The 15,454-nt window shown below is 36.6% G+C and overlaps 2 protein-coding genes and 1 pseudogene across 2 annotated transcripts; 1 reads left to right on the top strand and 2 right to left on the bottom strand.

Annotated features, from left to right (window-relative positions):
- Positions 1 to 309: 309 nt before the first annotated feature.
- LOC126585414 (vacuolar-sorting receptor 6-like) lies at positions 310 to 4,905 on the bottom strand. Its single transcript, XM_050249844.1, has 13 exons — positions 4,355 to 4,905; positions 2,972 to 3,664; positions 2,794 to 2,882; positions 2,585 to 2,654; positions 2,315 to 2,398; positions 2,109 to 2,185; positions 1,921 to 2,002; positions 1,734 to 1,816; positions 1,519 to 1,582; positions 1,244 to 1,372; positions 1,013 to 1,116; positions 795 to 912; positions 310 to 715 (listed from the first exon to the last, which is right to left on the bottom strand). Exons 1-12 carry the CDS (start codon positions 4,650 to 4,652, stop codon positions 796 to 798), a joined length of 1,890 nt encoding a protein of 629 aa, XP_050105801.1. The 5' UTR covers positions 4,653 to 4,905; the 3' UTR covers positions 310 to 715; position 795.
- Positions 4,906 to 9,690: 4,785 nt separating this feature from the next.
- Positions 9,691 to 11,959, bottom strand: LOC126585419 (uncharacterized). The gene is made up of 2 exons (XM_050249851.1): positions 11,645 to 11,959; positions 9,691 to 10,096 (listed from the first exon to the last, which is right to left on the bottom strand). The coding sequence occupies exons 1-2, from the start codon at positions 11,859 to 11,861 to the stop codon at positions 9,954 to 9,956; spliced, it is 360 nt and encodes a 119-aa protein (XP_050105808.1). The 5' UTR covers positions 11,862 to 11,959; the 3' UTR covers positions 9,691 to 9,953.
- Positions 11,960 to 12,980: 1,021 nt separating this feature from the next.
- Positions 12,981 to 15,436, top strand: LOC126585417 (uncharacterized; annotated as a pseudogene).
- The last annotated feature ends 18 nt before the right edge of the window (positions 15,437 to 15,454 follow it).

Genomic DNA, 15,454 nt, shown 5'->3' with positions numbered 1-15,454 from the left:
GGGTGTGTATAAAATAACCCTAATTTAACTAGAAAGCTTACTATAGTTGAAAGGTGGTACACATGGCCGCCAATAAGATGCATGGTGAAGTTAATGCGGGTGAGCAAAAATGCACCCAAAAATGAAACAAGCCTATAAGCAATAGCTACCAAATGATATTTTTGTTATATATATATATATGTAATTCTTAATTTCATGCTTTATTTGTCAATTAATTTTCATGCATTTGGTATTTACTTTGCACGATAATTGTCAAGCAAATGATCGTTATTCATGAACACAAAACGATCCAAAACCTTCACTCACAAGTCACAAGTATATGATGAGCTATTGATCTTGTAAATTATATTTAGAAGAAGAAATACGCATTACACACACAACTTTTCTGTCTTATTTTATTTTCCTCTTATATATGTGTGTCGTTATAATTTCATATATATATATATAGATCCTCGTTTTTCCTCAAACCAAAATTTACATCTGAGCACTTTTATCTACACACAGAAAAGAGTGGTATGGGAAGAAAATCTCGTGCATACGTACATACAGAAATCTCCCAAATTCATCCTATACTATCGTGTACTGTATCCGAACGTCTTTTCCTGATTTACCTATGAGCTAGTAAATGGAGTTGAGTATCCGCAGGGATCGTTTGCATAAAAACAGTCCGGCTCACGGATGCCCTTGACCGGAATAGGTTGTTTAGCTTGCGTTTCTGCAGATAGCAGTAACATTTTTAAGGACAAACTGTTAACAAGAAAGAAGACTGCTTATAAAGGCAAAGAATTAGTTACCTTATACTGAGCCTTGTCGTAGAGGTTCTGAGTCGGCGGTATGTACTTGACTGGCCTGCTGGCTGTCCAGAGGCATGTATTGCGACATGATAGCCATGATCTCGGAGTCCATGTAAGACTGCAAGTGAAAGCAAAATTTTGTAACAAGGGTCGAGTTCCTAATTTAATAAACAAATTAACCAGTACAGATATATAGAGCTCGCCAAGGGAGAACATACTCGAAGCCTGTATTTGTAGAAGATGTAACCAGCTAGGCCAACAGCCGACACAGCCGCGAGGACCATGAAAGTTAAAAACCAGGCAAATCTCGATCCATGTCTCTCTGCATTTAAATGGATGAACAATTATTAGACATACGTCTTGCAGGATTGCAAATATACCCACTATCAACGTTGTCGGGTGCCAATCAACAATTAATTAGTGATTACGACTCAGATGTGATGTCTTACCAATACAAGTATCCTGCTCCTTCATGTACAGCTGACCTCCCTTACATTTGCAGTTGTACCCGCCCCAAGTGTTCTTACAGCTGCAGCCATCACACTGACAAGCAGTACGCGCCTTGCATTCATCAATATCTGATGCACAGTAAAAAGGAATGGAAGAAGGAATGAAAACATGATTTACGAATATAAATCACACAGGAAGAAATTAATGACCATCCCCTGAAACAGTAAGAAAATTATTCTTTGATAGTTATTGGTCACACTGGAACTCAAATCACCTTCGCATGTATGACCGTCCCCATGAAAGCCTTGTGGACATTTGCAGCCGGATAACTCAGAGTTCTGTTTGAATACCGAAAGGGGAAAAAATCAATTTTGATAAGAACAAATGTGGAGTTTTGTGGTCTAAGCACTTAAAACAGAAAGGGAACTCTATTCAAAAGATGGAGAGAACGACTAATAAAGTGAAAGATTATGATAAAGATCACTGAACTGAGCATGCCGAGAAATGCAATCCATTTCTAGATTCTGACCAGCAACCTCCATTGTTTATTGCACATCTTGCAGGTCCGAAAGCTGCCAAGGAAAATGTAAATGTTTTAGGAGTAACTCTCTTCCAAAACCACACGTTTTAATAAAGGCGAGAATTTTGCTGCATTTTTAATAAATCGAGGATCTACCATCACAAGAAGTATAACCATCGCCTTTATACTGAACACCGTTCACTAGAGGGCACTCGCAAACTCTTCCCCTAAATGTGTCCTGAGAAAAGGAACCAATTAACACGGAGTTAAAATTTGTGATGCACATAGGAACTTTTCATAGGTGGCATCAACCATAAACGTCAAATGTAAAATTTTCTGCATACCTTGCAAGCAGTTATATTAGATTGGCTGTCCTGCCAACAGCCACCATTCCTCTCAAGGCACTCATTTGTCTCAAGTTCTGTTGAAATAACACGGTGGATTGGGAGGGAGAAGGGAGAGGAACACGAAAAGACATCAGTACGTTATTCAATCATCAAGAAACAGATATGAAACGGAATAGACTGGAAAGTGAAATAAGAACACCAACCTCCACTCAAACAAATGGGAGGATCAGTCGTCTCCTTAAATCCAGCACATATGGCCTTTAGCACAGCAGTTCTCTCTAATTTTCCTTCAGATCAGTTAAATAACAAACTTCAGGATTCTGATTTAGTATAAAAAATTTCAACGAATGAAATGAATGGTTTCTGGCAATAGCTTAAACGAAATCAATCAAGATTAATAGTTATGTCCATGAGTAACAGGACGAACTGTAACAAAGAAGTGAATACAGAATGGCGCGAAAGTTGTGACAAACCTCGAAACTGAGCATTGTTAATAACCAATGTCGGCAAGATGGTAATGTCACCACGAGATCCTTTTCCTACCTAAATATAACAAAAAGAAAAGGAAAAATGAGATAACCCTGTTGCTAAATTAAAAAAGCCAATTGTACAAATCCATTTTGCCTATGCATCTTTGTAAACATTGTGGTTTTGAAATATATGTACAGTAAGCATGTATGACCTGGATTTCTTGTTCGGCTTTGAGCACTGCATTCTCGACATCATCTTCAGGATTACCCATACAATTTGTTATCTTGTCAACAGGCAAATCTGCAACAATCAGATTAAAGCTATTAAAGCCCGAAAACATGCATTTTTTCTGTACACATTACGCAGAAATGGCAAAACATGCGATTTACCAAGTGATTTCATGACATCCTCGGCGCATTCTTTGCTATACTTCTTTTCTTTCATGGAACATCTGATATGGAAGTCTGTCACATAATCCCACCAAACCCATGACCGGCCGCTCTCATTGGCAACTCTATGCACACAAAGCTGCCTCAAGTTCTCATACACCACATCCTTCCCTTGGTACCCCTCTCCTAAATCTCTCTCAGGATCTGGTGCACAATATCTCCCATGGTTTATGCATTGAGACTTGCACTGAGTTGTGAGGACAAATGCGTGAGGACAATACCAAGTTATATAATGTGGAGTGAAGAGCGTGTAACCCCCTCTCTCCAGAATTTGAGCATGACCCTTGAAATTTTTCACAAAAGCCATTTGCTCATCACAACGAGCCCCACACTCGTCGTTGCTGTTTGTCCAGAACTCGTATTCAACTCTTTGATCGGGGTGTGGCACTGACTCTCTCCAGTCTAGTTTCACCACAACATCTTCCTTGTTCTTTACTGCTTCCTTCAAGCTATCACCAAAAGCTTTATCTATCAAAGCTGACGGAATTCCAATCTTCTCTATGTAACCATCTGCATCATTGCTCTCTTCCGGGGAATCCATTGTTATTAGAGGCTCTTCAATGTTATCTGCCACTAAAACGGCTGAGGCTCCAGCCTGTTGAGCATTCCACACCTTCAAAGCAAAGTAGCAACCTACAAGTGCAATAGCAAAAAGTTCAAACTACAATCCCAATAGCACTGTTTTTCTGGTCAACATAAGACTCGGTTAGAATTCAGTCTGTCACTTACACACAGTATACACAAGGTTAAGTTTGACAAGAAATTCTACCATACAACCGGGGTTATATACCCGCTTCTCTCAATCTCTCACATCATGTGATGAGAGAGATAGACCGGGATACTAGAATTTGCTCCTCTTGGCACAGAGGGACTACTAAATACAAAGAAGCCAATATCTACTTTACATCTATTGAACAGTTAAGCTAAAGCCAAAAAGAAATTTAGAAGGAAAAGTGGAAGAACAGGGGACAAAGCAGAGCAAACACATGAAAGTACGCTCAAATCCACGATCTACTAAAAAGCATCCGAATTACGAAAAAGAAAAGAAAAAAAAAACGCATCTTCATATGCAAAAATGTCTACCAATTTCATTTCTAGGCACACTCTTTTGAACTTGCATCTTCATCAATCAAATTCTTAACAAAGACGGAAAATGATCTCAAGCCAACCCACTAAGACATTTTTTTGCTACAATCAAAATTGGGAGAGGGGATTTGAAAACACGACTCTGTAAAAGCTCTTAATCACTTGAGTTATAAACCGCCTTGCTCGGACTTTTAGATTTAATAAATGCATAAAGAAATTACTGATTGATTAATTTACCTCCGCGATCAAGAACAACAATGGAGGAGCGAGAATTTTTCGACTTGAAAGGCTTGTCACCCTCAAAAGCTTCACACCCGGAAGACCCTTTTTCAGGATAGACAACAGCGCCCACCAAGGAGCCGCCATAGTCCGGCACCCCAAAGTTGCCGATAGCTCCGTCATGCTTCGAGCGCAAGCTCATTGGATACAGAACCCTAACGCTTCCCGTCTCCACCACAAACCTTGCATGCACATGGTTCTCAAAAAATGATAATAACACCACGAAAAAAGCTGCGAGCTTTGGGAGAAAAGCCATGCAAGCAAAGATTTTTCGCTTTCCTCTGCGTTTTTTTGGGGAATTGAGAAGCGGGTTTTCTGTGTTTTGGGGGTTTGAGAGCAAGAGAATGTGGAGGTGGAAGAAAATGGGGGCGTGTATTTGAATGGACCTCGCAACGGTATACGGGTGGAGGGAGAGTGGAAGAAGACTAGATAATAAGGAAGGTTTTGGTTGGTTTGGTTCACAGAGGGAGAGAGATTGTTTGTCGTGTAAGAGGAGGGTTCAACTTTCTCTTTCAATCTCTAACGTAAAGGAAACGACTGGTCAGAGAGAAGGAGGGTGGTTGACTGTGTCGTTGGAACCACTTCTACGGAACCACTTCTACTGCTAGGAATCTTGGCATGGTAGAGAAGAGACCGGGAAAGAGAAGGCATACAAATTTTAACATGAATTTTAAGTCGTTAATTACTTAATTCTTTGATTGGTGAAAAATGTGTCTCGGTTGATAAATGTTTATTTAAACTTTATTTACTTCATTTTGAAGGTACTTATTTATGTTAAACATAAAAAACTAACACATTCTCTGATAGTAAAGATTAGAACATTTATTTAATGAAACGATGATAATGAATTAGACAAGTCGAACTATCCATAAGGCTAGTTATCAGACTACATTATGGATGAACGATAATTTATTTAATTGGTGTGGGTGGAATTCATATAGGAACCGTAAATCCATGACCCTTCTCTTTTATATAAATATGAACAAATCTATGATATTATAGACTTATTGTTGAAATTGAAATTCGCATGATATATGACGTTAATATAGATAAATGATAAATTTATATTTTAAAATGTATTTTAAATAAAATATATATAATAATCGAATTAGTAACATGCGCAGCAGTTAATGCCACCCCATATGAAAGGAAGTGAGATTGAAAGATGTGATCAATACTTTATATAATTAGCAAGTTTCATTTATGTAGCTAAAAAAATGCATGACACTTGCATGCACGAGTTCAACCTCTTTTATATAAATATATAATTATCAATGTTATCATTATATATTTAACTATAAATCTTTTGTCCTTTCAAAACTAATCTCCATTCGGAACTTACATTTACGTGCTTTGAAAACTTCAAGATTCAACAATGAAAGCACACCAAGCTAAGCAATGTATACGGTATATGAGAGAGACTTCCCATTAATTAATTAATTAAACTAGTTTTATATGAGGTAATCAATGTTAGACTTTTTTAGCAATATGAATATTCATATTTAAAGCACAGTGAAGCAAGCATATTAAAAAATTTATGTGTTAGGTGCAACTATATTGGATGATGTTTTGAATATGTAATCACACTAATATGTTTGTAAAATTACCTTAAACTTTTGGTATCAGCTTAACTAAGTCATATTTAATGCGGGGCAAGTAAAGGCTGAGTAGAAAATTAAATTGACATTTTAAATTTGAGAATGATATACGTATCCATTTTGTACTTTTTTCGCACACTATCGGCTTATGATTTGCATAAACTAATGGCTGAAAACACATGTACAAAATAAAAATAAAATGTGCATAAATTATTTCTCTAATTTACTTTAAGCCCTCAATCCAATATAATTTGTTACTCTTCTGTTCTCATTTTGATTATCTTTATTTTTCACAAATTTCTGGATGTGATTTCTCATCCATATAGAATCATAAAAACCTAATTTTCTAATCATTATTTCTCTCAATTGAAGCAAAAATAATGTGACAACAATTACTTGTTCTAAATATTCCATTTTCCTAAGTCAAGTTTGTAACCATATTTTCTGCAGAACGGGTCAATTGGACAAGGAGAAGAAAGAAAATATAGGATAAGAGGAAGACTTGACTTAAAAATTGTACATCTCAAGTCTTCTGTAGAATGGTCAAGAAAAATGGCTGACCTAAAATGGCCAGTTAGAGTGCTTAAGGGGCAAAGAAGGTAAAACACACATAATAAGCAATCGCATCTTATTAGACAAGAAGAACAAAAGATCATAAAATTCTATGAGCCTATTTGGGGGGGGGGGGGGGGGGGGGGGAGGTCAGTTCCAACGACTGTGATGTACTCTTGTCATAATTGTATGTTTAATCCTTTTCTTCTTGGGAACTTTAACGAAAAGCTCCCGGTACTGTTCACTTTAACGAAAAATCACATTTTTACATTAAAAAGTCAATCCTGATACTATTCACTTTACCATTTATTTTGTCCTTATCGTTAAAACTCAAAGTTTTCAAACCCTTTTCATTAGTTTTCTTTTTCTTCTTTTCTACTTTACGAAGTCTAAGGTTGCATAATTAAATTAAGCCACAGCGGTGCCATTTCAAATCTCCTTCCACGTAGTTTAGATTATTTGTTTCCAGCAGCTGAACTTTTTGGGTTTCTTCTGCCTTTGCTTTGCCTTTTTTTCGTTTATTTGAGCAATATTCTAATCTAACACAAGAGGACTATAGCTCGAGTCGAGAAGTTACGAGCATTCACAACACTACAAGAAGAAAAAAAAACCCAACACAGGAGAATGATATATAATTTCAACGATCGTCCATAATAACACTACTCGAACTCTCGGTACTGTTTACTTTAATGAAAAACCACATTTTTACATTAAAAAATCAATTATGGTATTTTTCACTTTACCATTTATTTTGTCCTTATTGTTAAAATTCAAAGTTTTCAAGCTCTTTTCATTAGTTTTCCTTAAAAAATATGACAAGGGCTCTAGATTAAATTTTCAGAAGGTAACTCTCATGTATTCTATAAAATAAACCCTAATTACAAGACAACCTTAAAGATACTGTTATCCCAATAAGCTACAATCAGGCATTGATCTTCTCATAGAGTTAAATGTGACGCTTTTTGGCCTTCTTCTCCCACCAGCAGGTTCAGTGCAGCTATTCTTTGATTGATCGCATCCATGTCCATTTCTATTAGAACAAGACAACATCCAGATGGTTAAACTTGAAAACCAAGGACAGATAAAATAATTGATCGATGCTGAGTAGCAAGAAAATAATATGCCAATGAAATTACTATGCATAATATGATCGTAAAATGTGCAGGCATCCAGTCCCCATCTATTTGTTTGATTGTCTAAGTTCCTATGGTATTACGAGCCTAAGTTCCGAACCATATATTCTGCTGAAAAGGTCAAATGTTCAAGGAGAATAGTACTAAACAAAAAGCCAGGATATGGAATAAGAGCTAGACTTGACTTAAAAATGTCTACATCTCAATTAATTCTCCTCAAGAATAGTCAATGGGGAAATGAAATTACAAGGCAACTTTGAGTGCTTAAAGCGGCAAAGAACTTAAAATAAAATCATTAAATTTAACCGACTTACCCACTGCATGCATCTCATTGGACAAAAAGATCGTTGGTCAACTTCATTGATCGATCGTGATGTTCTTTTATCACAATTGCTTATATGCTTAATCCTTTTCTTCTTTTCAATTACACCGTCGTGTTTGTTACTTGCATTGGTATAGCTTTCATTTCATCCGGATGCAACTAAACCTAACAGTCCAACAAGCCTAAGGTTGTCTGTAATCAAGTTGACTAAGTTAAAGAGCAACTCCACCCCTGTCAAATTGCCCAAGCAATTACTATGTATTGGGCTAAGGTAATTATTGCCTTAGTGAACAGTAACGGCCTTAATCTTTAAAATGATTTGTTCAGACAATTTGTATTAAAATACTATTTTTTATAAAATAATAAAAGATAATTTTATGTTTAATTTCGGATGTAATTTTTAACCAATTTCGTCCCGTCACATGTTATTATCTGGATAGATTTTCAAGTAGACTTTTAACCAATCTCGTAGCATCATGTTTCATGATCATGTATTTTTATCATTTTTAATTTAATTTTCTGATTTTTTTTATAATTTTTAACTAATTTTTATCAAACTTTGTTAATTGGATCATTGGGTTACATTTGTTTTGCAATCCAACAGCACATATGGTGCCATGTCACCAACAGTAAATTTGAATTTTATTTTCTGATTTTTCTTTATTTATTAGCAATTTTCTTAGGATGGAGTTGCTCTATAGCGGCATGTTTCCTCAAATGAATCCCCCCCCCCCCCCAAACCTCGTATTACCCTATAAATAAGGAACAAGGCCTTCCCCAATACACTAAAAAATAAGTCCCTAAAGTATAAAGACTCGTCAAATACATGAGGCAAGACCTCGGACATAGTAACTGTATGGGGACGGAACTAGTGGAGCCCAATGGGAGTTTTGAGTGGGAGGTTCACCCACATGAAAGTTGTGGTGCAGCTACTTCTCTATTTCCTTCACACGCGCAGGTGTCCAAATACTCGCTAGATGGTTGCTAAGCCATCTGCATGCATGGGTCCCGCAGCGCACAAGTCAAATTAACTAAAAAAAATTAGAGAAATAGATGAAAATGATTTGAAAATTTTGAATTTTAAAGATAAGGATAAAATAAAAGGTAAAGTGAATAGTACCAGGATTGACTTTTTAGTGTAAAAATATGATTTTTCGTTAAAGTAAACAGTACCGGAAACTTTTCGTTAAAATTCTCAAAAAAATTAGCTTCCAATGAAATTATCAAATATAATTATATAAACCTCAAATTCAAGGTCTATACAATAGAAATTCTATTGGAGACAATATACCTCTACTGAGACAAAAATTATCTTTAAATTCCTAGATGAGTCCTCAAAACTCTTTTTATTTTTCTTCTGTTTTTTTAATCTTCGGGAAATTGGTTGTGGGGTTTCCGCCTTTTTGGGGGGTTTGAGAGCTACAAGAGGTAAAAGAAAACGGCGGCATACCAAATTGATTGATTCCAGTTTTTTCTAGATATTTTAACGAAACATTTCTGGTACTATTCATTTTTAACGAAAATTTATATTTTTATATTTTTTTTCTGGTACAACTACACATTTATTTGTCATTTTTCATTAAAATTAAAGTTTTTATAAACTTTTTGTTGGTTTTCCTTTAAATTAGATTAGAATACCACATGAAAAATCCCAAAAGTTAAACTTATAGAACCAAATTTAAAAGAGAGTTGTATCTCAAGTGTTTGCGCACAGAGCGTCAGAACAAAATGGCATTAACAATTTGGATCCCTAGAGAATAAGGGTAATTTCAACACAAGATCATCCAAAAGTGCCGCTTAAATCCAAAGTTAACATATGACATGTGCTCGATTACAATTTTCAGATGACAACTCTCAAATATCTATAAAATAAGACCCGAATACAAGACGGCCTTAAAGACAACGTTATCACATTGGGCTACAACCGGGCATTCTGATCTTCTCTCAAAGAGTTAAATATGACGCCTCTTTACCTTTCCTCCCTTGCCGTGGCGCCTTCTTTTGCCCACCTTGAACACCCTTTTGGATTTCTTACCTACCCCACCAGCAGGCTTCAATGCAGCTATTCTTTCATTGACAGCATCCATGTCCACATCTATTCGAAGAATACATCCAGACGGTTAAACTTGAAAATAGCCGACAGATAAAAAATTGATGCTGAGTAGCTAGAAAGTACTATATGTCAATAACATTGCAAATTGCTATGCATCTCAACAAGAACACTCAAACTTGATAAATCAAGTCTTGCCTGCATACTATAAACATAAAAGATGCAGGCATCATACAATTACATTTATGAATAAGAACATTAGAATACAACCTAAACAATAACAAAAAGTACTCGCTTAAAAATTCTTCGGAAAATGAGCTAGCCAAATGTGTGATCGACATAATGTATATTATTAATTAATTATGCTACACACCCATGTTGCCAGTAATTCCCGCCAAATGACCTACTCTTTTATCTCGCTTAAGAAACTTTCTGAAGACACGAGTTGGTTAAAGTTAGAGCAGATATCCAACACCAAGGGATGCAGAAACAAAAATTCTACGTAGCTTGAAATAAACTGCTGAAACAAGGCACCCCGGCCCCATCTAATTCTATTTGTTTGTTTGCCTATTTGTTCATTCTACGTTACAAGTGAATTCAGACTACCTGTATTAACCAAGCATCGGAATCATGCTGTAAACTGAAATTTAATTCCAAGAAAGTTCCATACTAAAAGTAAAAGCTTCTGCCTATTGTTTAAGCCAGCTAACTCACTTCTCAAATAGCATCTTTCGGAAATATAAACCTAGTCTAGTTATTTTTACAACCAAAAGATCACTCTTCACAAGAAGTCCAATTTATATACTTTGTAAAGAAATTGTGGGACTGAAAAGAATTTTTGTTTTTTACTTTTGTTGCTGATTAAATTTCAGTTTTTTCCCCTAAAGTATAATTCCATCAGAAAACATGTACTATCTGTCAATCTTTGGATGCATATATGGTAAGAGCTAGCAATAAAAGACATTTTTTTAGTAAATTATAGCAATGATCCTTCAACTTTAACTTAATTGGAACATAGATCCCTCAACTAAAAATTCATTATCATTGGTCCCTCAACTTTAATCCAATTGGAGAAATGGCCCCTCAACTTTAACCTAATTGTAGCAATGATCCTTCCAACATATCTCATTTTAACAAAATTATGACGAATTTGACAAAAATGACCATAGCTCCACGTTTTGATGAGTTGATGGACCCTAATTGTAGCAATGATCCTTCCAAAATAACTTATTTTGACAAAATTCTGACGAAGTTGACGAAAATGATCATAGCTACCTATTTTGATGAGTTGAGAGATCAATGGTAATGGATTTTTAGTTGAGGGACTCCAATTTGATTAAAGTTGAAGCGATATTGCTACAATTAACTTTTTTTTTTCAATCAATATATATCGAAATATCACATTGCAAGAGCAGGGCATCACAAAAAGCAAGCGGATTGATAAAATTCAAGCAAAACTAGCAAATGGGTATTAAAGACATGAAGAAAAACGGGTGGAACCACATAATTTCCAACAAATTAAGCACAAATTAGAACATGGGTAAGTGAATTTAGCACAAAGTTGAAATGGGTATCGAGCAAAAGAAAGCATACCCATGTTGCTTGTGGATGCGGAGGCGCCGTCAGTGGTGTTGACCTCCATAGCAGAGGTGGATTTAGGCGGGGGCCGTACGGGCAGCTTAGGGGCAGCGAGGGCAGCTTCCTGGGCAGCGAGCTTAGCTTCGTCTTTCTTGTCGTAGTAGGGCTCCACCATCTCTCTCCGAATGGCTCTCAGCCTCTTCTCTCTCTTGCATCTCATCGACTTCGCCATTCTGTCTGCACCGCCTTTGCCTCTCTTGCTCTTGGGTTTAGGGTTTTGCGAAACGCGAAAAGGGCGAAATTCGGATTTTACGTTTGATTTTATAGCTTCGGGAGAGCCCTATCGAGTTGGTTCCTTGGTTAGGGGTGGATTGGTCGTTTTAAGCTGTTCTTTTGAATTTCCCGTTTTAACCCTGAGTTTATTTATCAAAATGAAGTGATTTTCGCACTCATTTTCCCGTCTGCGCTCTTCGCTTTTTCTTAGCTTTAGGATTGAATAAGAGAAATTATTTTCACACACCCATTTATCCTGTATGCCCAAGTTTATTTATGTCTCTTGAGTGTGAAAATCACTACTCACTAAAGATATCGATTTCAATGTCACTACGCCATTTCCTAAAATACCCTTACAATTTACCAGTAATAGTTTGCCCAAAATTTGGGGATGGATGTGATTTGGTCATGTCTCTCATGATATCATCCGAGTTGGTTGAGGGCAATGCACTAACAATTTAAGGAATAGTTTTTCCGTGTGACCATTACACCGTTACTTAATATTATAATTCATCCATATTATAACTTGTGTGTATTATATCCTGAAATATAAACTTGTCGCTCACTAATATTATAACACGTAGGCTAATGACAATGTTACACTCACAAACAAAATTTTCTCCAATTTAAAATGGGAGCCAAAAACGAATAAAACATAGATGATCGGTTAAGTGGGGACCAGAAAGAAATAGGAAGGGAATTGAGAAGTTTATGGTGATCAATGGCCATAAATGTCGTAGTCTTCTTCCTTATCTACAGAACAAAAAATACACACACTAGAAAAACAATTCACATAGTATTAGACTTCCATTTTACCACTGAGGATTAAAATTATTTATTAAATTATATAAAAAATAAATAAGATGTTATATTAAGTCGGATTATATAAGCTTTGATCAATATTCGAATCTATGGATTATCAAACTGGGAATCTCAATTTATATCCAGTTAATTATATTGAATTCGGATCGGATCTTGATTAAAATCCGAATCCATATCTACATGTCACATGAAGATATTCCAAACTCCCCCCCCCCCCCTACACCTAGCTTCCTTGATCTCCCGACCTCCCTCTCCCCAAAATCTCTCTGCTTGACCTCCCACTCCCAGGGATACTAAGATTTCAGTCCGGTAGCATGCGAGCTCGTTCATGGTGTGTGCAGTCCATTATATTTTTTTCGTTTATTTTTTTTTCTGGAATTCATGTGTTTCTTAGTCATTACCCCATATCAGGGCCGTCTCTGAGATTTTGAAGGCTCTGTGCGAAATTTGTAAAAGGGGCTCTCCTTAAGATAGTTTTAAGTTTTAAAAAAAGTATGACAATGAATTGATACTAGAAAACATTCACTTAAATCAAAACAAAGTCACTTAGTATTATGGTCTAGTAGTATTCCTCTTCACTTGGAAGTGAGAGGTTTTAGGTTCAATTATCGTCAAAGGCGAATTTGAACCACATTATTGTTAGTCCATTGTGAGACTTAGCCCACTCTCCTACCCTCTTAGTGTAGTTAATATCGTTTGTTCAAAAAAATTAATAATAAAAACAAACTTTAGCACTCACTGATTGCATGTTTACAAGTGTCCTTAATGATAAGTAAAAATATCTACAAACATAACATTCACTAAATAATCAAAAGTAATTTTATTTTTATGATAGGGGCCCCTTCAAATTTGGGATCCTATGCGAATGCACATTTCGCTCCCCCCTCAACGCCCCCTTTGACCCATATATATCTTTTTATGCTTTTTCATCAGTGAATAAATTAAATACCAAGAAACTGAGCCACCTGCACAGTTCATAACTAATTTTAACGGAATTCTTTAAGCAATCTTTATTTTTCTTTCAGGTGATACTTTGCAAATCAGTAAAAGTTTATGTGGCATTGGTATAAAATTATAATTCTCCCCAACTTTCTTTCCAGTTTATGTTTCTCTGATCTTACGAAAGTCGAAAACCCTAACCCTATCAGCGTTCTTTGGATACTGGTACCAAAAGTAAATATTGACGCAGCAGAATGGTACCAAAAAGATATCATCACCAAGTTGATCGCTCATGAAGAATTGTATTGATGATCTTCCTGACCCGTTGTTGGTTGAAATCCTTTGTCGACTTCCTTGCAGTAAAGTTGTTCTTCAGTGCACAAGTGTGTCGAAGCGTTGGTTCCATCTCATCTCTGATGCTTCTTTAGTTGGCCATTTTCTATGTCTCCAACGAAATCGACACAAGCCCATTCCAAGTACTCTAGCTGTATTTGCCTTTGGCGATAGGGAGGAGCGCAAAACTGAAGTCTTTACAACGTCCAACTCTCCAGTGTTCCAAACAAGCAATCTCTCTCTAAGTTTCCTCCCGGGTTTTGGTGATAAGAAGACGGAGAACCAATTGTGGTAGCTACATATAATGACTTGGTTTTGTGCTGCGCAACAGGTTGGGTTCAAGGGGATTACGACGTCTGCAATCCATACACCAAGCAATGGGTTGCTCTTCCTCCCACCCCTCCACTCCACAATGGTGAGATTGAATGTGTGATCCATACTATAACCACTCCTCTCAAGAAGACAGCAGCAGTACAAGTTTTGATATCATCCATCTTAATACTGCGTATAGGTGGACGATTGTGCGATTAATTCGGAATTGGTCAGAGGGCAGCTACCATGTGAAGATGATCTCTACTGAGACTAGTGGTGAATGGAAAGAGTTGGCTATGTCATTTAACCCACAGCAAATAAAACAAATATGCGACAACGATGATTTGGATTTTACTCCATACGCAGCCATTGCTCACAACGGAATGTTTTATTGGGTGCAGAATTTATCTGAATGTACATTGGAGTTGAATCCATTCCTTAGTAGTAGTGGTGATAATATTGCTAAATGCCGTTTCACTAAGGAGCCTGCGACTTTTTTTGGTGGACGAGTAAAGAATTGGTATCTTGGTGTCTACGGAGGGTGTCTACGGAGGGTGTCTGCGGATGTGCACGGTCGGATTGGGTGCTGATTGTCCATTCAGTGTTTGGGAGCTGAAACTACAAGAGGCAAGTGAGGGAGATCAGAAATTTGAATGGTTTTTCGATAGAATTTCCCTGCCTTTCGACGATATTCCTTTGTTTTCTGAACAGGTAAACAGAAGCTGCATGGTTGAGATTCTAAGATTCCACCCAAATAATCAAGATATTGTGTATTTCAAGTTCAATGAACACATTGTCATGACCAACCTCCGTGAGGGAAGGTTAGAGTTAGAGATAGCTGCAAAGACTCAATATGATAGCTGTTCTTGGAGAGAGGCCTACACATTTGCACTCCCATGGTGGCCGACGCCAATTCCTAGACTCTAGGAATTAATCTTTTTGGTTATGTTTGGTTGTTTGCTGGCTGTGCCTGCCTGTGTCCGTCTTGGTGGGTGTATGTGTTCTGGTTGTTTCTACTTTTTTTAGTAGTCAAATTAATAAAGGATGCAGATGAGTGTAATTCTTTTGATCCCATTGCGGTATTAGTGAAGAAACAAAGATATATAATATGTACACTAAAACAACACCAAATCATTTCTGCAACCA

Source organism: Malus sylvestris, chromosome 10 (genome assembly GCF_916048215.2).
Source record: "Malus sylvestris chromosome 10, drMalSylv7.2, whole genome shotgun sequence".
In the NCBI taxonomy this organism is placed as follows: domain Eukaryota; kingdom Viridiplantae; phylum Streptophyta; class Magnoliopsida; order Rosales; family Rosaceae; genus Malus; species Malus sylvestris.
The sequence above is the reverse complement of the archived record's forward strand: the minus strand, read 5'-3'. Positions and strand labels throughout refer to the sequence as shown.

Excerpts from the sequence above, each read along its gene's own strand:
- LOC126585419 (XM_050249851.1), bottom strand. The coding sequence starts at position 11,861 with ATGGCGAAGTCGATGAGATGCAAGAGAGAGAAGAGGCTGAGAGCCATT. Across the intron at positions 10,097-11,644 it reads CGCATCCACAAGCAACATGG|ATGTGGACATGGATGCTGTC; the intron begins GTATGCTTTCTT and ends TTCTTCGAATAG.
- LOC126585414 (XM_050249844.1), bottom strand. The coding sequence starts at position 4,652 with ATGGCTTTTCTCCCAAAGCTCGCAGCTTTTTTCGTGGTGTTATTATCA. Across the intron at positions 2,003-2,108 it reads CTAATATAACTGCTTGCAAG|GACACATTTAGGGGAAGAGT; the intron begins GTATGCAGAAAA and ends TCCTTTTCTCAG. Across the intron at positions 1,373-1,518 it reads GGACGGTCATACATGCGAAG|ATATTGATGAATGCAAGGCG; the intron begins GTGATTTGAGTT and ends ACTGTGCATCAG.